Source organism: Anser anser, assembly GCF_964211835.1.
Source record: "Anser anser genome assembly, chromosome: 9".
NCBI lineage: Eukaryota > Metazoa > Chordata > Aves > Anseriformes > Anatidae > Anser > Anser anser.
This window is the reverse complement of record NC_139729.1, coordinates 16,634,948-16,658,622: the sequence shown is the minus strand read 5'-3', so window position 1 is coordinate 16,658,622 and position 23,675 is coordinate 16,634,948. Positions and strand designations below refer to the sequence as shown.

The 23,675-nt window shown below is 47.1% G+C and overlaps 1 protein-coding gene across 2 annotated transcripts in view; it reads right to left on the bottom strand.

Moving 5' to 3' along the window:
- Positions 1-23,675, bottom strand: part of FGF12 (fibroblast growth factor 12) — a 227,566-nt gene that overhangs the window by 189,715 nt on the left and 14,176 nt on the right. The window contains exons 1-2 of one of the 2 annotated variants that reach the window (XM_083847788.1): positions 21,603-21,717; positions 21,389-21,516 (exon numbers count right to left, since the gene is read on the bottom strand). In XM_083847788.1, the coding sequence (XP_083703914.1) occupies positions 21,389-21,401 (13 nt within the window). In that variant the 5' untranslated portion in view covers positions 21,402-21,516; positions 21,603-21,717. Of the gene's footprint in view, positions 1-21,388; positions 21,517-21,602; positions 21,718-23,675 lie in introns of those variants that run through there. The other variant, XM_083847787.1, reaches the window with a different exon arrangement.

Genomic DNA, 23,675 nt, shown 5'->3' with positions numbered 1-23,675 from the left:
ATGTGATAGATGCCAGATGAATATTTGTTTCTAAGCCAAGCCTCTTTCTGATTTTTAACTCGTGAGCGTTTCCAGCATCTCTGCATACCTCACATCATGAAGATGCTGGTGCTTCCACGCGCCTGCCGTGCCAATGAAGACATTTGGGGACTGTTATAAGTGCAGGTACCACCCCAAAGCTCAGAACATTTCATGAGCACTAAGCCTTGTAGCAGCCACAGGGAAACACTGGCACCTTTGTTTCACAGACAGAGGCTGGGATTTGCCAGTAGCCAAGGCTGCTGCTGGTCCTGCTTCTGCCCCAGTTCACAAACACCTTGGCACAGGTTGCTGCACCAAACACTGCCCTGGTGATGGAAGACAATACTTCCCCACACATTGCCCAAAGCTTGCACCACACCTGACTCAGGGAAGGGATGAAGCCCAGCCAGGCCCTGCAATGCCCAAGGGGCTTCTCGCGTAAGCCTGGAGTTCAGAGGCGTGACTGTGCTCAGCTTCTGTTTGACGTACCTAGCTTTGAAAGGCAAAGAGGAAAGTTTGAAGTCAGCCCATAGAGGAGATGTGTGCACATCTACACCAAAACACAGCAGAAAGAGCCCTCCTGAATCAGTTTTTAAAGCCTAAGACATTTCTCCCCACGTTAACAGGTCTGTCACCAGGTTCCAGCCCTGGGACACAGTTATCAGCAATCGCTCGTCCAGTACTAAGCACGGAGCTGTACGGAGACACACAGCAGTTGTCAAAGCAAGAGAGGCCCATACCCTCCATTCCAAAGCTTATTTGATGCTCACAGGCTCATATCCAGATTTCTTCCCCTACTACAAGCTATTTAAAGGGTTGCTAACCCAAAATGGAAAATAGCTGTTTTATTTTAAAGCATTAACTAAAATCACAACAAAGCTCCGCGTGCCCAGCATGCCAAGCCAACACACACAGAACAAGACAACCGAAATGCACCATTTTCTTACTCAGCTTCATAGCACCTTCCTGCTTCTCCAGAGACCCTTCCTTCACTCCCCACTTCCCCCTCCTGCCTGGCATATCTTCATAAGCCCCTCAGGCATCACCTCTGCACTGCTGCTTCATTCTGCTGGGCCGGGTGCACGCTTTGGGGGCTCAGGGGGTTTTGCCTTCAGCATCCCAAAAGGTGCAGACAACTAACCTGTAGCTTGCAGCCTTCCTTTTCCCGAGTGGACGGATGTTAAGTACATCTGAAGCTATTAGGGAAGACAAACCAGGTTTCCATGGTTATGGGAGCCTGAGCTTCTTGTCTCAGGAAAAATGCAACGCACGAACTGCGGGTAGGAAAGAGCAGAAACAAGGCCAGACTCATGGGCAGTGTGTAGCGCAGCTCCTCGACATTTTTCATGCAGGCACCAGCAAAAAAAAGGCTTTTATTGACCGCCTGGAGATCTGCAGGCTTCGGCAACACTAGTACTATACACGAATTCTATTGCACTTGTGCTGTGACAGCATTAGCAGCGTGTACCGAGGGGCAGGGCTGCACTTCTGGCCCCTGCTCACCTGGGCGAGCCCCCCCACCCCTAAAAGAGGCCGGTGCTGCAGGATATGGCATTCCTCACCACCGAGATCAAGCTGCCAAGGGATCTGAGCTGCCCGTCTCACAGCGAGATGGAACAGGTGCAGGCTGCTCTCTGGGGCCCAAATAAAATGCTTGCGCATGAAAACCCCGGGAAGGCAGGATTTGCAGGTGTGAATTTGCAAATCTGTCCCATTAAGTTAGGTTTGGGCTCAGTGCTGTGAAAATACAGACGCACAGAGCCCCAGTCCTGCCCTCCCCTCCTCCAGCCAAAGCACAATGCAGTTCCCTACCCTCACACTGCCCTGAAAGCAGAACGGTTTGCCATCAAAGCCCTTGCTGCTTCGAACCGAAACACGGCTGAGGCAGAGGCTGCTGATACAATGGGGAAAGGCCGTAACTGCAGGGTCCCGTCACATGGCTGAAGTAATGGCTCTCCAGGGCACAGATCATCACAGCCTCCATCCCTCTTGAGGTGCTGGAATAGCAGCAGAACCACATTCATTTCCAGGCAAATTCATTCTTTCAGAGCAGAAAAAAAAAAGACTTCAGGCTTATTTTGGGAGCTCAGACCAGGGAATCAGCAGCTTGCACACTGGCTGATCGCATTTCCATAGCCTCCTCCTGTAACCCTCCCTGCAGCTACACAGGCACTGCCTGTCCTGACATCCGTTGGCTAAACCAGAGCTGCACAGGCTCACCAGCAGCTATACCTGGCAATCAAATGCCTCTAAACACGTGAATCCTGTGCTGGCAAAGCCTATCTGAGCAGCAGCACCCAAGACTGAAGTCAATAGGCACTGCCCCTGGGTGCTGCTCACCCATCCCAGCTCCCTTCGATCCCAAAATCACTGTCTGGTCGTGTACCAGCAGTAACTAATGCGGGAGCACAGACTACTATGGGATCAGATCAAGGTAAGCCAATTACTCTTCCATAGTGTCTGAGCATGATCTGCAATTAACAAATCAATTAAAAGATTATTTTCCCTTCTCCTGAAGACAGCCAACCTTTCACCGTCAATAACACTGCACCCTAGTCCTTGGGACTCCCCAGCAGAGCACAGGATGAAGTTTTGGGGGAAGAAGCTCAGAAGAGTCCAAGAACAACAAGGACAGATTTCTCCTATTTCAGGACATCTTTGGCTGGTTTTGACCGCTCATGGATGACTGCATTTTCCACAGAGTCATCTGTGGGAGACTAATTTATTTGGCAAATGAGAATCCATGGGGTGCAAAAGCATAAACACACACAGTGCCAGGACAGTGCTCAGATCCACATTAAAACTTCTCCAAAGTGCTTAGTTGGAGAACAGGCTTTCATAGATTCATATTCTGTAGGACAATGATTTGGTAATTTCTTTGACTGCATCCTACTGTGCATTGCAGCTAACCCAAGCAATCTCATTAGATCCATGTGAAAATTACTGGAACTCAGCACCCATCGGGGTGTCTTGCGCAAGTTCCTTGCTGCAGCAGACATTTTATGCACTCCTTAAAATACATGTTTGCCTTAGCAAGGGTTCCTCCTAAATGATTAGCCTCACTCTCCTTCAGGCTGTATGCTACTCATGTAGCTCCCCTAAAGAATCCAAGGGTTCAAGATGAGCGCAAGAATCCAAGGGTTCAAGATGAGCGCACACAAGACTTACAGGTACTGTACACCCAAAGCAAGGATTTGACCCTGCTCTTTCACCAGTTACCTCAAGAATGTCCAGAAAATCATTGCTAAAACTCTGCTGGCCAAACCCATCTGACAGAGCCACTGAGCTGCTCGGGCTGCATAGCATCACATTCACGTCTTGTGGTTTGTCCAGCCTTCTGTTAGCTCCAATGACTTGTGCCATTAAGCCTGATTTACCTGACTTTGTCACCCTCTGATCTCTGCATTCATTTCTGCCCTCTGCACCAAGCATCGATGCCCTCTCTGCATTCAAACCCAAGCACATTTTTAACAAACTCCCCAGAAATTCCACAGGACATTCAGATAGGGTTTACTTTTCTTAGAGAAGGAAAGGTTACATGCACAGAAACCATGAGCACTGCTGCCCTGAGAGGGGAGAAAGTGTCCCTTCTACTGGTTATAATCCTCAACTCAGTTTGGTTTGGGTCAGGAACTTTCAGGTCCCCTCGGAACATCCAAAGGGATGACTACCCCAAAGCAAGCCAGGCTGTTCCCACAGCTTGCTAAAGCCTGAGTTGGGGAAAAAACCTTTGCAGACTACACAGATAGGGATAGCCAAGTATCTACATCCCTGCCCTCTACAATGGCCATCCCTGCTAGCGCCCAGAAGACCAGCAAGCAGGACAGCCTACAGACGAGTGAAGGTTGTGTTTGCCATGCTTGTTTCCTTCAAAGACAATGAATCAAAGACTGAACAGAGGGAACCTCCACATCTATCAGATACCTCTCAATAGAATTCTTCCATGTAATACGCTAATAAGCAGTGGTTCAAAATAAATCAATAAACCCAAGTAACCAGAGGAAAGGATTTATCGATGACAAATATCCATTAATATCTTGTTGGTTGAGCTTCAGAGAAGGCCTGACAAATATATAAATAGCTACACATAATGTTTCATATGCAAAACCAAGCTTGAGAATGAAGTGCAAAAGCAAGCTGAGCTGTAACGCTGGTGCAACTCTAGAAGCCATCCAGCATCTCAGCCTCCATCTGCACACAACTCACTTCTGCTGGAGAGACAATGCAGCAGCTGGTGCTGTTCCAGCACCTCAGAGACAACCCAGTGCTCCCACCCCTCCTGGGTAGCACCCATGAGCAGTGGTGGGACAGCCGCGACACAACGCACCTCTGCGGCAGCTACGCACAGATCAACATTTCACAAGACCTGGGACTGGGAAAGGCCAGCACAAGCCTGAGAAATGAGACTGCACCAGCTCTGGGACCAGTTCACGGGCATGGCGAGCTCTGCAGCACCAGGATCATCCTGGAGCTCTGCACTGCCTCGTGTAGCTCAGTCTGTAGCAAGTCTATCTTGGGCTTGTTTCCATCCATTCCTCTGGAGAAGGAGCCACCAGCCACACTCAGTGAAGTGCTGCCCTTTGGTTTTAAGATACCACCACAAGGGAAAGCATACAGAGCTTGAATTAATACCTGCTGACCTACCAAGCCATGGTTCGTGAAAGCAAAAAAAAACATACTGAAATAATTCTCATGCCCACCTTTGGTTTCTGACTACTTTTCACATATGATGTAGCCTTACCAAATTTTTAGACTTAAATAAGAAACAGCCTGTCACCTGGGTGCACTGCTTGAAGAAAACCAGCCAAAGGGGCAGACTTTCACAAACTTAGAGAATTTCTTCTGCAACACACTGCTTCTTGAAGGATGCACTATGAAAGTCTTTACCTTGATTCTTTTCCTCCAGCTGTTGAGATGTGTTTTCTCATTTGTTGCTTTTCAATATTATCCAAGCAGAGATTAGACCTTCCCTGATACAGTGAACACTAAGCAGAGATCTTTGAAAAATATCCATCTTCCATACAGTGCAATCAACCATGAGACACTGAAACATTGAAAGCAAGTGTTCTGAATTTAGAATAAAAGCAAAAACCAACACTACCCAGAAGTATCTGTTACTTTCAGAATGGAGGAAGTCTAGGCTTTCTGAAAAAGTATTAAGTTACTCTGCTTCATAACACTGCTTTCCTGGTCCCCCAGTTTCTTCTCTTTTTACAAAGTATATCATTATATAGGTAGGCTAGAGATAAACACTAAATACTTATATGTCCTTTTCCATTACAAGCAGTGGTGTCACCTACATTGAAATACTTCTGCACGCTTCCATTTCTACTAACTGCTTGGTACCCCAGCTCCTATAACTTGAAAAAAACATCCACAAGAACATGCACACACCTCTAAATCACCGCACAGCTCACATCAACCTCTAGGAAAAATACACATTTGAGTGAGTTATGCAACTGTTCCTCTGGACTCCCCGATTTTCCTGCCGGTAACTTTTTTTGAAGTTGGAATTCAAAGGCTGGCTCTGAAGGTTTGGTTATGCCTCAGAACACAACTCCCGTCCCTCGCCACCCCAAACAAAGGCAGCGCTGTCCTCAGCGCACTCCTCTTCTGTGTCAGTGTTACTCCTTCGGGCAGGCTGATGGCACGAGGCAGCCAACAGCTCTGCAGCAGGGCATTCAGCTCCTATTTATTAGGACCACAGCACCTATTTATTAGGACCACAGTAATCTCTGAGGACAAATAGGATGCTGGCAGGTGGAGGAAGGAAGCATACACCTGCGAGACCTAGCTTTCTCTTAACTCTGCAAAAAAAAATCTTCATTTAAGATGAGAACTGATACCTCTAATATCTGTCTATACATACATAAAGATATTTACATACCTGGGTCAACAGTGAAAAGCATTTAATTTCCTCAAAGCTCCCTAAACCCCAGGAGTAATAAGCGCTGGAAGTGGGCATAAATACTGTGCCACTTACTGCTGCTCTAAGCTGACCTTCTCACTGTTTCTCTATGCCAAAGGAGGGCAACAACATAATACTCTGAGAGAAATCATCTGCTTGTGAACCAGGCCCACAGATGCTTCCTCAACAAGCCCCCAGGCTTCCTTCGTTACCACCATTGAGAATTGTATTTTTTTTCCCTGCATAATGGGGAAAAATTCTAAAAATCTGCATTTTCACCACAGACAGTCTCACCAGGGTAACTGCAGTGAGGCATCTGACACGGGGCCAATAAGAGCACTCTGCCATGTTGAACTGACCCCAAATATTTGAAAAAGATCTTTAATAAATTCAGCCACCTTCCCCTACTACCACACTGCTTCAAGGAAAAATTGTGGCTCATGCCTCTGCTCTCTGAGGGAAAATCCCCGGAGAATTACATCTTCCACAAAGCAATGCAGTCTGCCTTTCATTAAGCATATGAATTTCCTCATGTAACACCTGAAAAGGTGTTTCATTGCAAGCTGTTAGAAGAACTCATCCTTTCACTTTGGAGGGTGACCTTTAGCAAGCTGCTCCTGCTCAGTGCCTCATTTCCCTCTGTAACACCAGCAATGCTCAGGGCTTCTGGTTTTGTGGCACCGATACCCAACCGAGTGCTGCGCGTTACGAAGTGCTGGAGTTTCGCCTGCTGGACTGACTTGATGGGAGGAAAGAGGGGAGTCCAGCTGCCAGACTCAGCTCCTGAAACCATATTCATTATGAGAAAGAAAATATCAAAGTCAATGGAAGTGAAGCATTTTGGCCCTTTTGGCAAAATAGTAACCTTCATATGATCATACCTCACCTGAACATGCTTTAGATGTTGAGCTCATTTTGAACAGACATCAAAACAAAACAACTCAATGCTGCGGAACTGATTCTTTTATGTCCCACAAATTTTCCTCATTTTTCTTTGTCTGGGCAAAACAAAATGTTGGAACACAAACTTTCCAGAAGATGGATATTCTGAAAGTTGTTCAAGTCTAAACCAGGTTTGAAAGGCCTTGGCTTTAAGTAGTCTAATGTTTCTAATTGGCTGCTGGGTCCCTTGCTGTATACAAGATGAGCCTCGTTACTCCAAAAGCTTTCTATCACCAAAAGGAGCTGACGCTGCCGGCTCCTGGCTGGGCATTGCAAAAGAACAAAATGGAACAATTTCAGACAAGGATTTTGATTTCCCAGGGATCTGCCGTGTGTTTGTGAAATGGCTGCATTATTCGAACAGACAATATCAACTTTACAGCACTATGGGCACCTTTAAGTACCAGCAATGTAAATACAAATGCACGAATAGGGAAAGAACTAGGGAAATAAAACCAAATAAGTACCAAATAAGCAAAAATAGGGAAAGAGACTAAATAAGCACTCACTGATACAGATGCTTATTGACTTGGGCTTCTTCAATGGTGGATGCAAGGTTTTCCATGAGTATCTCTAACTAGGGAGGGAAATGCCACCAGTCCCAGGCTGTCACAACACCCTCCCACGTGCACAGCTATCCAGAAGCCAGCAGCATACAGGTAGGTACCTTCACCCTGAGTTCAGCAGCAGCTGCTGAGAAAGGTTGGATCAAGGTCAGATATTACAAAAGCATCTCCTGCTACTAGACCAAAAAAAAAAGAGGAGACTGGGACTAGAGCCACTGAGTCCCCTTTTTGCCTGGGGGACACACAGAACACGTCTTTGAGAAGCAAAACGTGTCACACTGGTTCAGCAGCAGCTCTCACTCCCTCAGCACAGGATGAAACCAAGACCCAAGTGGCACGCCCCTGGCAGGGTCCGATGAGACAGACTTGCTGATCTCTCTGGAGCAGTCCTGGATGCATCTGGCACCAACAAAACCAAGTAAGCTACTGCCTGAGAGATCTCAAACATTAAGGCAGCACAACTCTTCTAAATCCTGTCATTCAAAATTCCTGATCCCCTCCCATCATAAAAAGGTGATGAGTACCAGACAGCTGAAGCACGCATTCACGCATCCCTAGGTATTCGCCTTGAGTGAAGATTCGTAAGGAAAAGAATAGAAACAATTATATAAAGAATAATGTTCTTTGACACTATTTCTCCATGTTGCCTTTTCTATTACTGCAAATATTTGTCTCTGAAGATCTTTTCCTGCATGAAGAGTGAGATTTACTGTGCATGGAAACTTTACAGATTATTACTTCAAGCTAACTACACTTTAAAACTTCATAAAAGAAGGTTATTGTAATAATTCTATATAACATTTGTACATTTTAAAATTAAGCAGCAGATTATATGCAAGATTAATAACATTTTTGTAGCTTTATAAGTATGCTCTTGTATTTTAAAATATGAAATGTATTATAGAAGTAAAATCTCTTATACTGAAGGATTTAGGTCCCACCAGAAAGTGCATATAAAGCAAGCCTTATCAGAAGGAAAACTGGGATCGTCTTTCAGACAGAAGTCTGTTGTATCCTGCAAAATGATGCAAACGCAAATGGAACAGTCTTGCAATTATAGCTTATAGAAATGTTACGCCATTCAGCGTAAGACATGAAGTGGGCAGTGATGCATGCCGGCATTAGATCACACACAGCTTCATTTACCATTCAAGGTAACATCCATCCAACCAGGTCTTGTGGCAAATCAGCCACAGTTATGGAATCCCCAACTTCTGCCATCACAATAAATGAGACTGTAAAGCGGTTATTGGAGTCGACAGCATAGGAGGAGAAAAAGATGTTATGAAATGCCAGCTGATTAGCAATTGCAACAAAAACATGACAATTACTTGGACTGTTCCTTAGGTCTGTTCATCTTCATTTCCATAAGGATGTCTGTCTTTGGGTTACAGCCCACTGTTAGAGAAGCAGTTCTCAGACCTTAAGTTCTTTCCAGTGCCTTCTGCCACACCGTCTTTACTAGGGACAAGATCAGGGCTTTGTCTGAGGCATGGGAGAGACGTTACCACATCCTGCCTGCCTCATAGGTACAGACCTGACAAGAGCTCAAAGGAAAAACCGGAGAACAAAACATGTTACAACAGCAATCACCTCAAATAGATAAAGCCAGAACAGAGGTTTCCTGCCATCCTTGCCTATCCTGCCAAACAGGTCAGGGGGGCTCTGATCCTTCTACAATCTTTGACCACCATTTAGGATGCTGCAGCACAAGTGTGTATGTCCTGTATGTCTCCGGGCCTGACACTAAGCTCTTACCTTCTGTTATTAAACACCGCTGCTCTATTTGTTGCTGAACTGCTGAAAAACAGACCCATCATCCACAGAACAGAGAACTGCTGCACTAACTCTGCTAGCCATGAGAGCAGCAGGTGTGGGATGCATCCCGTAACCTCGGCTGTCTCAGGGCATCACTGAGCCACGAAGTCAGAACAAGAGGGAGGAGCTGACAGCACCAGCAGCCCAGGCAGAAGCATGTTCTAGTGGTGAAACGGCTCCAAACCTTTAGGACGACCAGGAGAAAACAAGACCTCAGTGCCCAGCTTCCAGCAGACTGTTCGTTCTCCCGAACAGCTCCATTTCTGTACACCCACCCCCTGCCACTTTCCTGCCTTCACTGCATCAGGCAATTCGCTTTTGGACTTCTCATCACTCTCATTCTCAGGTGCAAGCATCGGCTGACCTCTGAATCTAATGAGCTTCCACTCTCCTGAGCACCAGCCCAGTATGAACAAATACAACCATTTGCACTCCCAGACCGTGCTGTTACCTCAGTGATCTCCTTACCATTCAGCAACAAACCAGACAGGGTTTTAAAGTGATGTCAATGCAACATGAAAAGTCAGAGGGAGGATTCAAGCCTGGAGTCCTGCTGCTCCATGCCTTCCACTCCCACACCAGCCCCAAGTCCCCTTCCCAAAGCCCCCAACCTCTCCAGCCAATTCCACAACATTAGGATCTGGATCCAACCCCTGCCAATGGCACATATCACCCAAGCGAGGTCTGAGATCAGCAGGGTAAGATACTAAAACCACACTGGCTTCCTAATACAAATCCCTACATAGGTACTGAAGACATGCCTCAGCCCTAAAGTGTGCACAAACAGTACTGCCGGGACACCAACATCCATCCCATTTATTACAAAGCCAGACTGACACACCACGCATTCTGTCCCCATGCACAAAAACTTCTGTAAACCAGAGGTTTAGTCGCCTTTCTCCTCCTGTAGAGCACTGACATCAGGGGCTGAACCCAGGTGATTTACAGGCTGGTGTCCTGGACTTGGCACAGCTGGGCAGAAGCCTGGCTCCCGATCTCCACACTTTTTTGCCAGCAGGGGATGAGCTGAAAGCCAAGGGGTTTCTTTCCTGGAGGAGCAGCAACTGATTTATTGCCTCATGCAGTTGCAACCAGCCCCTCCAGGAACAGAGCAGGCAGCCCGATGTGTCTTTCAGCAAAATGAACCGTCCGACACCAGACCCATCCAGGTTTGTCTTCCAGCAAGAACCGAGTTCACTGTCCACGCTTTGCTATTTCTGTATTGCTCTGTCATCATCTGGGGGCACAATTAGAGACAATTTGATTGCATTTTTCCTCTAGGAGATGCACAAGCTGCAATTCGTTAGACTCGTGACATCCAGCAACCGTTGGCTGATAGCCACCGTGGTCACTGGTTCTGGTACCCTGCAGCACCACCACACATACACGTAGCTCGTAGCTACTGGTGCCAACTGGGGCTATTCTGAGACACAGGGGCAAAAGGCACGTGGCTCACAAATCAAGACAATTATCTGTTTTGAGTAATACTTTTTTCATAAAGCTACAAGATAATCCATCCAGGTAAGGCCAGAGCAGCAACCTTCATGGGGCTAACCAGTTTCACGGGGCCTTGGATAAGCATTTGAGCCAGTAACTGCTGACAAAACATTTGTAGCTGAGGTGCACATGGAAATACCTGATATAGTCAATTATAATACTTAAAATCTCATAACCACTTCTTCTTAACTGTCCTGGGGAATTGCATGGAAAAACAAATATTTAAATTTTAAATGAAGCATTTGTTTGTTCTGTTTGAAGTGGGCTTTGTCTTTTTTTTTTTTTTTTTTAAGTGAAGCAATTTCAAAACTCATTCAAAGTAAAGCATAGTATTTGGGACTGAAAGACACTTGAAAAGAAAAATACAGAATTTCCCGCATGACCCTCCTTTCCCAGCAAACACCACTCTTTACTTTTTAAAAAAATGGTTTAGACAGCTAGAAGCAACTGTTTCTCCCAACAACTTAACATCTGTACTTCAACAGACAGACAGAAAAGCTACAATGCTGATTATGGAAATAATACCATTGAAAATAATTATAGTGCTTTACAATCCATATGTACCTCTACCTGGGAAGGCTTTAAAAGCAATGCACAAAATCAACAGTGGCTCTGTGAAATCACCAAGAGTTATTGTGGTACCTCCTTACCACACAGCACACAGTGGAAGTGTCGGGCTGAAAAACAGTTGTTTTGTTCATTGCACCTCAGGCACTGGCACACACCAATAGGGTCCAAGGTAATAGTAATAGCAGAGGGTTTTCTACAGGCTAGAAAACCTGACATTTTTTTTAAGGCAGTTCCTTTTGTCTGTCTCCGTGCCTATAGCCCACCACAACCACTTTCAGGATAAGATGGAAAGCTGCACTAAGGACATGCTCCGTTTGCCCTGGATGACTAAAGAGCTGTGCAGCTTTTGGGTAATAACGATGACTTCAGGAAGAGCAGTAAAGCAGCTCAACACCAGACTTACCTTTGAGGTTACCGAGTATAAACTCAGTGTCCAGGTGAGCATAAACTTGTTTCAGTGGTGGTGACACCAGCTTTAACTGTTGTTGGGATTCAGCAAGACTCTTCCAGACTATTCCTGAAAACCTTTAAATAAAAGAGGAACCGCGTATGGTTGTATATGTATAGAAGTACTGCTATAACAGACCATCACTCTAAAAATTGCCACCGTTTGACTGACTTGCACAGCTCAAAGCATTACTTGCACTAGAAGATCCCTGGGCATTCAAAGGTCAGCTTCAGCCCCAGTTCCCTGCTCTCCATTCCACAAGCAGCACAACACAAGGCTAAATTCTGCACTCAGTTCTGCTGTCACCATCCTCAGAGTGTGCACAGAAGGGGCAACTTTATCAAAACCAGTATTTTCTTACTATAAAAAACAATTAGGTTTTTAAATAGTCTGTTCTGTCCTCGTATACTTCCCACGGCTGCATACTTGCATTGCTTCAGCATGTCAGGCCTGTCCTCACTATTTCTGGGAACTTTTTAATCAAAGGGGGTGGAAAATTTAATCTTAGCTGGTTTTGTTACAAGTCTTGCTATTACTAGATGCTGCATTTTCTTTTATTTTGGGGAAAACGCACTATAAATACAGTTTAGGTAGGAAAGCCTGAAACTCATGTTACTGAGAGATGAATCATGCAAATGAAATTGCCAGGTAAATCTAGATGCCTGGTGCTATGTTCAGTAGTATGAGAGCGAGGGGTCTCTACACATAGCCACTTGTTATAAACATACTTCATAGTCATTTTTAAGATGGGGTGAATATTCTTACTCTTGAAGACAGTGCATAATGATTTTAATAGCAGTTGCTAACAAAATCCTCAAAGCTATATGATTTCAACCAATAAGGCAAACTATCTGCCTTCAAAGCAGCAGGAAGAAAATCAGAAGTAAATCAAGCCACAACTGTTTGGTATTTTAACATTCCCTTAAACCAATATGAAAGAAGTCTTCTCCAAACCTACTTAATTCGTTAATAATTAAGGGCTCAAGTCATTTAACTAGGTCTTCCAGCCTATAATCACACAACTATCTCCATTGTCTTCTCAGTTAGGTAAGGCAGCAGAGACCTGGCCTTCGCCTACTGACCAAATCGCTCATTCACTTCTTCAAGTGCAAGCTCAGGGTAGCTCCACATGGGCTTTATTTAAAAGCTCAACTGGAAAAGACTCAGGACAGTAATTTTTAAACTTCTCCACTGATTTCTCCCTCACTTCTCATATGGCAACAAAATGGCTACGATTTACAGTATGGAATTTCTCCACTGGGAGACACTGATGGGAAGAAAAAGTTTAAAAATTAACAGCTGACTTTGTCAGTGCAATTATTTGGGAATGTATGGCATTGGTTAATAGGCAACGTCAGAATACCAGGCTCACTGGTTGATAATAAAAGGAAATACGAATTGAAGGCTAGAAGATATCTGAAAAGCTCAGCTTCAGCCTTCAGAAGAGATCAAATATGCTCAAAGTGTTACAGAAAGCAGGTCTTGCTGAGGAAGCTTATTCTGCTGTCAACCCAGTTACACTGCATGGCTTGTTAGTATCAAATTAGGAAATCAAGTTTTCTTTTACATAACTTTTACATAAGTTTTTTTTTCCCCTCCATATACTAGAAGGTGTTGGATTCTGCTTTTTTTTTTTGCTGGTTTTGTTGGCATGTCTGCTATTTTCCTCTAGTTTATGGTATTGGAACCACTGAAGTTTAGGAAACTGGATGGGGGACTACTCTAAAGCAGCAACAAAGTGCACACTTCCGCATCATAGCAACGATTCTCAAGAATAAATTCATACCACGTCTTTTCGTCGGCAAAGTTTCAGAAAACCAAACAGTCTCAAAGACTACCTGTGATGAAACTGAGTAATTCTGGCCATTTGCATTATTTAATGTTTTGTGTTTGCTTCTTGGCATTCTAAAGCCATGGCTCTAAGACGTTCCTAACTAAAGGTCAGGCAAGTTTTACACCCGGTGAAGCTCTCTCCCAAAATACACATTCAGGACTGCCCATCAGTAAAGGGGGAAGCTCTGAGGGCTGTCCTTCAAGGCAGAAGATTATTCCCCTGCTGAATTTCATATAAGATTTGACATAACCACCTGTAATTTTCCCCCTACTGTATAGATCACAGCCAAGTTGCAGCTGCAATGCCTGGAGCCAGATCTTCAATGCCCAGGCAGTGATAAACACTCGGCTATGAAACGAGGATATGGATAAGTACCTGAGTGGATGATGAATTCTGAACCAGAGTCGGGGTTCAAACTCCTCAGTAGGATCATGTCAGAGATCAACATCAGCTGGAAGAGACCTCAAGAAGGTCTCTAGTCTAACGTAGGCCTGAGAAAGGATTATCATAAGTCTTGAGCACGCCCATCCTACCAATAACCCTTGGCTTGCTGGACTTGGAGAAAGAAAATCAGTGATAGTACTTCACATTGGAGTAAGCGTGGCATAAGAAACTTAATGACCAGAAATGCTTCATTCTTCCTGATGAGGCTTTCTTGCTTGTCAGACTCTTCACAGATACCATTAAAATCAAGGAAAGTGTTTTTGCATTAATAATACATTCTTAGTGACTGAGAAGCAAGGACCTTCCCTCATTATGCCAATAAAACATTCAGTACTTCTGACTTTTCTTCATAAATCCCCCAAGCAGCCATGTTCAGCAAACTAACAACTTACCTATTCAAGACTGATGGCAAATAAAGTCCATCTAAATCAGGTTTCAACATAGGGATGAAAAAAAGCTACACAGATTAAGAAAAACAGATTTCCTAGTTAGAAACACTATTCCATACTTTCCTGATTTGTTTCACACATGCTATTAAAAATAGTGAATAAAACACCTTGCTTCTGGAAGTACACATCCTGGTACGTACACAAGACACTGCAGTATTGCTCCCAGGCCTCCACACTATTGAGCAAACAGCCATCATCTCAAGCCACAAGATCTCTTCTGAAACATGACGACACTCTAAATAGTTTAATTCAATCCTAAGGAAAAGCTGGAGCTTTCAATGTGTATCCCGCATAAATATCAAATCATAAGGTTCATCCAAACCTGGGACCTGGGAGAAGAAACTCAATGAATTAGCTCGATGATTTGTACTCTTTTCGAGTACAAAGAACACTTAGAAAAAGCAGGGAGGGATATAGGAGCTATAAAAAAAGGGAAACATCCTTGTATCACTGACAGAAAAATAGTAAATGCTTTCTTCAGTCATTTTAGCATAACAGCATTATTCAAATCTTTATACTTTGAGTGAAAGCATTAATTATTACACCCATCAGGAATATTTTTCATTGTCAATTTGCCTTTTACCATGCTAATAAACACCAAACTTTGCATGTAAAAATTAATCATGTTATCTCATTTACAGGTCAAAAGACAGACTAAAATAGTTTCTGCAATTCTCCTAAATAACCAGATTTTGCATATCAGGTTTTATGGCATATTAGAAATGAATGCAATTCAAACAGGATTTGAACAGCTGAGTAGACAGAGAGGGAAAGATAAGAGCAGATAAGAAAAATCTTGCAGTAAGCTAAGCCTTTTGAAAAAATGCTTTTAAAAAGTTTTTTTGTTTTTGTTTTTTTTTTTTTTAAATTTCAGGACCCTAAATGAACTAAGAATGGAACAGTTGCATGCAGGTCATTACTCAAAGTATCCACAGATTAGGCTTCCAGCCACTGCACGTATAAACAGTATGTCAGAACAACTTAATACATTAAAAGAAACATTTTGAAGTACTCCAGCATTTCATTCACGCTAAATGCGACTTCCACAGCTCCCACGTAACTCAGAAAAGTGGGGTGGAGGAATTTGTCTGCTCCTTAGGTATTTTAATAATAGCCAGATGACTAAGTCCTCCTCCCGATTTTATAATATTTAAGCCTATTTCTAGGGTCCTCTTTCCACTTTGTTTTGGTAACACGGCGGGTTGCAGGTATGAACAGGCGCACAGCCACTTCTTCCTCCTCGCTATCAGGCGTGTTGGAGCACAGCCGCTTTCTGGGGTACCATGCCCACTGCCCCCAGCATCAGCTGGGCTCCGGCCATCCTCTCATCCAGAAGCTGCCCAGGCCTACCCACAGGGTCTCAGCAGCTCCCTGCGGATGGTTAATAAAGGCACTACGGACCCAGTTATCAGCTCTTCTAGGTGGCAGCACATCGCCAAGGTTTGCTCACTAGAACATTTGCCAGTCCCACAGAGCAACTCAAGCTCTTGCCATCATGGAGCTCTCCCAGGACATGGCCATATTTGTGCTGCATTTAATGTGATTTCTAATGTCTGTGAAAGGAACAGACATTTATTTCACTCGCTCTCTAAAATGCATTAGAGAACAGCACGCATGCAGTCGTGGCTTAGCGCCTTACACTCCTCCAGCATCTTCCAGCAGGGACCGAGTCGGAAGCAGAGGAACAAAACCTTCACAATGCCCTGCTCCGGTGGCTGAGGTGGAAACCCAGCCTCAGAGACACGAGTACCTCTCTCTCTCTTCAAGTGCAGGTGTTAAGGTCAGGCAACCAAAGTGCTCCCCTGCTACACACAACACTGGTTCCCCCTGTGGAAAAGCACAGCCTGGGGCAGGGGGGTGGATAAAATACATCAGGACATTTATCCCCACCCCAAAATATGTTTCCCTGTGTCAAACCTCAAGCAGCCGTTTTGAGAAGCGTTGGCCTCAGTAACACGTCCCGCACAGCACAGCACCGTGAAAGGCAGAGCGCGTACGCAGCGCCTTCCCTAATGGAAAGGGAGCCACGTGGGGAAGCTTCTGACCGGCCTGATGGAGGTTCAGGTGTTCCCTGGGAAAGGAACAGTTTCGTAACAAAAGCAACTGCACCACTGCTTGGTTTCCGTCACACAGAATAAACCAAGACAACACATGTGACCCCGGTCTCCAAAGCCACCCACCTTACTACTTATTTACAAACTTTGTGTTGAAGTACGTGCCGCAGGCTCACAATAACCAGGACACCTCCAGATAACGCATGCTGTAGTACCTTTTCCATGATAAAGTACATTTGACGTCAGCACCCCAAACAGCTCCAGGCCACGAGCTACTGCTGGGCTCACCAAGATCTTTTCTTTGATCACCAAAAGAAAGCCACGAAGGTGGGAAGAGCACACAGCAATCTCCAGAACCGCCTGTTCTCACTCGCTGCCCTCTCTCCCCTTGTCCACAAAGCCTGTCTGCAATCCTGACGTTCACCGGCTCTGTTAAGTTTTGATCACAAATTCTTCAAGGTGACAACGCTGTCCTTTTGGGGCACAGGATGCAGATAGCTGCGCAGAGAAAGCTGGCCATGATGCTGGATCTGGCCAAGGAGGCTTCAGGGGGTGTAGATCGATCAAACCCCCCTGCCCATTCACGTATCTGCGAAGCAGCAGGATGCAGAGACCTCAGAGCTGTTAGCCAGTCCCAGGAAGGGCAATTCCATGCTCTTGGGTAAACCAGACCTTACTAGTGTTTTTACAGAACCTCATTTAAAAGCCTGAACATTGCAAGTCTGTGAACAGCAGCATTGTGGCTTTCCTGCAAAAGCAAAAAGCCTGTTCCTAGTCTTTGCAACTAGAAAGAAAACAACTTTGATAGCACCTGCCTGGGACAGTCACTCTGCAGAGATGTCCTCTGCAGACACCTCAAAGCCCTGCTGCTTTGGGACTCTCCAGCAGAAGAGAGCTGTAAGGCCAGATCCTGTCTCCTGCCACCCAGCCTTCTGGGCAGGAGGCTGCTCTTCCCCAGGGAAAGAGGACCTGCTGCACCAGGGATACATCTCCAGGCCAACACCACAACCAGCAGGGCAGAACCGTGGCTCAGAAGACTGACAGGAGCACACCCAGATGCCAGCGGGGCAGCCAGCAATCTTGCTTTAGCTTTGCTGTCCCAGCAGACCAGCCACATGGCTGACAAGAATGAGTCCTCCTGCATTTCCCAGCCACCAGTATGCATCCAGTGCTGCCAGCAGCCTGCCCTGCACAAGCCCTCTCCACGGGAGGAGAGGGCACCGAAAACTGGCTGGGCCCTGGCAGAAGGTGGGCAGCGTACCCCTGCTCCCCATGCAGCACACACAAGTCCTCATCCCCACCTCAGACAAGGTACAAGGGATGACATTTCTCTCTCACTGCAAGAAAGGGATTTCCTTACATCTCCACTGCTAGAGAAAAGGGTAGAGGAGCTTTGGACGAAGGAGGGCTCCCTGCAGCAAGGCTCCTGCAGTCCGCCCCCGCTCCGTCCCGAAGCCTAGGGCCATGCAGCTCGACTCTTGCTTGGCTGATTTCTTCCCCAGCCTCCGAGTCCGAACAGCACCGTGTGATGCTCCCTTCCCTGCTACACGTCTTTCTGACTGACAGAAGAACCTGGCAAGGGACCAAGTATTCTTTAACCTCCACATTAACTATTGTTAGCTTTGGCAAAGCCCAGCTCCCGGGATGCCGCGAGCGGTATCGCTTACTGCTGCAGCCCGCAGGAACTGCTGTAGCGGCGAGATTCAGGGAACAGGGATCAGGTAGCAGATGCACAAACACAGCGCTCACCCACAGCGTCCTCCCTCCCCCATCACCTACAGAGCTTCGGGAGCAGCTACAACTCTTTTAAGCTCCTCTCTGCTGGACAAGGTTCGGGGACTGTGAACAAGCAGAACCGAGCCTGTTACAGAAGCTCGAAGTTAGGTGAGGCCAAGCGTTACTTCCAGGCCACTCGGATGTGCATTGCAGATTCGCAGAGGGCAGCAATTATTTATCCTTTTGTACACTGGGGGAGGTCAAAACATTTGTCCCTGGGTTTGACTGTTAGACAGAGGCACAGGCTGCTCCACCACCTCCCTCTCCAGCCCATGCCAGGACCCCCTTGCCTGCACTCTTATTGCAACAGCCCAAGAGACTGCAAAGTCCTTAGTCCTGCTGCCGCTGCACAAAGCCCAGGGTGCATCCATCTCCGTCGTTCCCAACCCGCCCAACCACCACAATCAGCTCCAGCGGCTCTGAGCAGCTCCAGAGATGAGCCTCCAGCCCCCTTTTTACAGAGGCCTTTTTTTTTTTTTTTTTTTTTTTTGCAAAGCTTCAGCACCGGCCACATCCAGGCAGCCAAGTTGTCCTGGGATGGCAAATCCCAGGCAGGAACATCCACAGAAATCACTAGGCACAGCTGAATTCAGGGCCCAGAAGGGAGGTGTTGGTTTTAACACATGCTCTTTTATAGCACATGCTCTTTACCAGTACCTGCACAAAGCTGAATTTGGACGTTCTAAGACTTGCACTGGGGAGGTCTGTGGGGTGTGAGAGGGCTGCAGGAGGAAACATTCAAAAGCACGGGATGACTTCAGAGAAACGCCTTATCAGGGAGTACACAAGCAGCAGTCTCCTAACAAGGCTTGCAATGCAGAGGCTTGCTTAATAACATACACAAAATGTAAACAAGTCCCTAGCAAGGCAATGCAGTTGCAGGTCCATCTAAGGTCAGTCACAAAAGCTCAGGATGTGAAAGGACTGGCCTGGCTTGTACCTTCCCTCTGGGGAGGCAGCCTGCATCGTGCCTCGCTACCCAAGTACACAACTTCAGCCCATTAGATCTGCGCACCGCAGGCCTTCCCGTGCTGCTCCGCCACGAAGGGAGTTTCAAGAATTACTTCAGTGCCAATACAACTGGACCCCTATCACAAACAGACTACCTGCCTTCTCATTTTTCCATTGAGATGCCAAAGTTGCTGGCATACCTCCTTTAAAGCCATCTCTGCTTTGGACCTGTCCCATTCTGGTAGCATGATTTCTGCCAGGGTTGCTCTGAAGAGCCGTCTTCTCTGCCTAGGTAAATCAAACCCACAGAGGATGTTTCCCACCTCTACCCCAACACAGAAAACCTCTAGTAAGTGCAAACTGCTAAGACATTTTGGAAAACGTAACAGGGTGACTCTTGGGGTTGTTTCGCCACCAGTAGCCCTTCCACCAAAGCCAAAAGCCCAGGAGCAGAGCACCATGGAGCCTGTCTTGCAACCAACAAACACCAGTACCAGCAGCCCAAAAGGCTGCCTTGCCCAGCTGCTCGTTCCCAACTCAGGCAGCGATTGCACCATAACAGATCGGTTTGCACAAGACAGGAATCAGGTGGCTCTCTACCAGGTGCTGCTTTTGCCACCAGCTAGCTGGATCCTTTTCCTTTGATTTCATCGCAGATGTTACCTTCCTGTCCCCTGCACAACTCCTCTGGTTGCGTGAGCTCCATCAGAAGTTCCAGAAAGCTTTTTGCCTGCATGTGCAGCACATGACAGGGCACATAATGTGCTATTGTGAGGTCACAGTCTACTCGCTTCGCATCAAGGCACGCACCAGTAGGACATACAAAAAGCTAAAGGTGTCCCATCTCAGGTTAACTGTGAAAAGAGTGTCAGCAGCCAAAAAAGAAACCAAGACTAGCCTGACTGCTATGAGCTTTTGATCTAAATCAAGTCTTTGCAGATGCATTTAAAACAAAAACTTACCTGTCCTCAAGCCCTACTAATTCCATTGATTACTGCTCACAAGAAACTGTACTTTGTAGGACATGCTGCCTCCATATGATTGAAATAGCTTTCCTTAATCAGCATATAATCAGATATTCCCACACAGGAGAACTATAGCCCTGATTGACAAGATAGTTACAAAAATAAACCTGAGGTTTAAATATAGCTTGCTCAGCTCCCTGGAAGGTATGTACTATTGTGTTATACAAGTCTACCATCATTTTCCTTGAATTAATATAGCCCATATTCCCCCGCTGCCTTGATATCTATCAATTAAGCAGCTACCGGAGTTGAGTTATAGAGGAGAGCTGGCAGCTAGGGTTAGGTGGGAATGGCAGCTGGCCTTGTCACTGCGTGGACTGACTTACCATCAATATTTCATCGGCAATTAACATTTACAGATTTCGAGTTCCCATACCAGTTGAACGTGTGATGTCTGATGCAATTGTAGAGGTAGGTAGGTAAATAAACGTGCAGGACTACACAGCTACGTGCAGAAAAATACACATCCTTTCGTGTGGGGCACATACGCCTGGGTTGGATCCATGTCTCTGCACGCAAACACGAAGCTCGGCAGGTGATATTTAACGATTCCCTCTTCCTAAGGTGGACAGTTCAATAGCACAGTACTCGGTGCATTTCTTCCGATCTATCAGGATGTTCTGATGTGTTAAATATGCAGCGTAATGAGGGCAGAGCTCTATAGCCCCGCTCTTCCCATCTCCGAAAAAAAACAAACCTGGGGTATTTTTAAAAGCCATCCAAATTACGAAACGCTCTTAAAAAATCTCTTAAAAACAACCCCGCCGCTGCCCGAGCACGGAACACGGGACAGACCTCCTGTTTATTATGCAAATCCCCGGCATTAAGAAAACAAATCGCCAACTACCAGCTGGCTCGCCCTCCGCGCAAAGAAACCGGGAGCAAACGGCGCCCTTCGCCGCGCTGCCCCACCTCGGCAGGCACCGACACCCCCCGGGGGGGGGACACGGCGCCTTCCCCGGGCCCCCTTCCCCACCGCTGCTGCAGTGGCACGGCTCGGCACGGCTCCCGGCAGCTCCCGGCCCCGTTCCGCGCCCGGAGCCCGGCCCCTGCGGTGCTCTCCCCGCCGCCCCCCCGGCACCCACCTTTGCCTTCCATCTCGGAGCCCTGCTGCGAAGCGTCCGGGGGCAGTCTCCGGCGGCCGCTCTCCCTTCCTCACCCCGCAGCCCGGAGCCTGCTCCGCGGTGGGGACGGCGCCGTCACAGCCTGGGAGCTGCAAGCAAGCAAGCAGCGGGGGGGAGGGATGAAGAGGAGGAGGAGGAAGGCCGGGAGGCCGGGCTGCGGGGCGCTGCGCGTTACCTGGGCGCCGGGCGGGCGCTGTCCGTGGCGGAGCGGTGCTGGCGCTGCCGCTGCGGGGGCGAGAGGCTCCGCCGCCCGCCGCGCTGCCGGGGGCCGCCCGCATGCGCGCCCCGCCCGCCGCCCGCCTCCGCCGCCCGCACCGCGGCAGCGCCGGGCACGGCTGCGGGGGGGCCGGGGCAGAGCCCCCCGCCGCCGGGGGATGCGGAGAGGGCCGCGCCCCCCGCCCTTCCTTCCCCGCACGGCTGGGGGGGGGGGGGAAGCAGCAGCCCGGGGCACGGCATCGGTTGAATTCCCGCAGGTCCGTAGGCAGGGGGGACCCCCTGAAGTGCCCCGCTCGGGTGGGGGATAGCGCCCTGCTCGCCCCCAAAGGAGAAGCCAAGCCGAGCCCGCAGCGCCCACAGACATGGAGAGGTTCCCGGGGAAGCCCAGCCTCAGGTTAAGGCCTGCCCTGGGTATGGATTTGGGAGATTAATTATGCTGATTCATAAAACGTCCACCTTACGGATTTGAGTTTTTGCATCCACCACTGGATTTTGTTCTCCCTTCGCTTACTAGTGAGCAGCCCTCCGCTAACACATTGGTAAAACATTCGTACCAGGATCAAGTCACCTCTACATAGACAGTAGGTTGTCGCCTTAAGTTTGTCCCTACAAGGAAGTTCCTCCAAACCTGGAATTACTCCTCTATTATTCTCAATTTCCCCCCCACACTTTTCTACTTGAACAGGGATCGTAAAACACAGTTCTGGGCTTCATTTTATGAGCTGTGTTACTGAAAAAGCATCGGAGAGCATCCCCTTTGCGTGCTGGGAGCTGCACATGGAGGATAGATGGTTCCTGTACTATGTACATTCCTAAATAAAGGAGCAATTATTCCTCTCTCCTGCCCTTTCCTAATACAAACTGGTGGTTGTGTTCACCTTCTCACCTGCAGCCCAATACTGGCAAACCAAAGTCAACGGTCCCAGAGGCTTTCCCAAGCACCTCATCCCAAGCTACCGTAGCCCATTGAGAAGAACATCTCATCTATTCCAGGACTCAATATTCAGGCTTTCTGGGTGAGCAGAGTCCAAATACATTACAGAGAACTGACAAAGCACAATTACCTTAATTTGACTTTCTAATCAAATCAAAATTTCTACTGTTTTATAAGTTTTTAATTTACTGATGGACTCCTACTTCCCCATTGCTGTCTTTACCCACCACAGATACCAAACTGACCAGACTACATTTGCGGGGTCAACCCGTGTGCTTTCCAAAAAGCAATGAGGGGATGGGTCTTTCATAGCCTATTATTCCTTATCAGTGTTCCAACATGCAATCAGAATACACACCAGAGTGCTCAAGAGCTCCTCAGCCAGTTTTTAAAACTCTGAATCAAATGATCAGCTCCCACAAACTAAAACCAGCCAGCCAAAGCTGGAGGAGCAGACTTGTAGTAACTTTGTACATTGGTGTGAATCTTGATCAACCAGCAGACAGAACCACGCGGTAGGAAAATGGACTGAGGTGAAGGGAGAAGTTGTTCAGAGACCACGCGCAGCACAGGAGAGGGAATACAGCCAGGGAGCCAGGCAGCTCTCGGAGGACGTTAAGGTTCCTGGCACCAAGAACAACTTTCACAGGAAGAAGTGAGGGCAAAGGGACACCGTAACTGGTAGGGTATGGCTGGGCTAGTCACCAACAACTTGTTCTGAGGCAGCATTTGCAGTATCAGGTGCTGGACCAAGGAAGCAAAAGACTTTTCAAAGCTGTATGCTCCCTGGAAAGCCAACAGCCAGCAAATTCAGCTTGGCAGGAAAAGCTGGGGAGCTTTTTCCAGTGTCCTGAAAAGGAGACCTGTAACATGCTCTCCATGTGCAAAGACTGGTTGCTTTTGTTTAGGTTTTGTTTTCATCATGGAGCTCCTCTTGACATAAACAGACTTGAATTAGGACTCACTCTTGGGCAGTGATGCAAAACAGAACATTTGTCAGTTTTTATTTTGTTTTTGAACTCCGAAGCCTTTCCTCCTTTGACATAACAGGTAGGAGCAGAGTTGTGCAGAACACCCAGCCCCACCAGTCCACACATT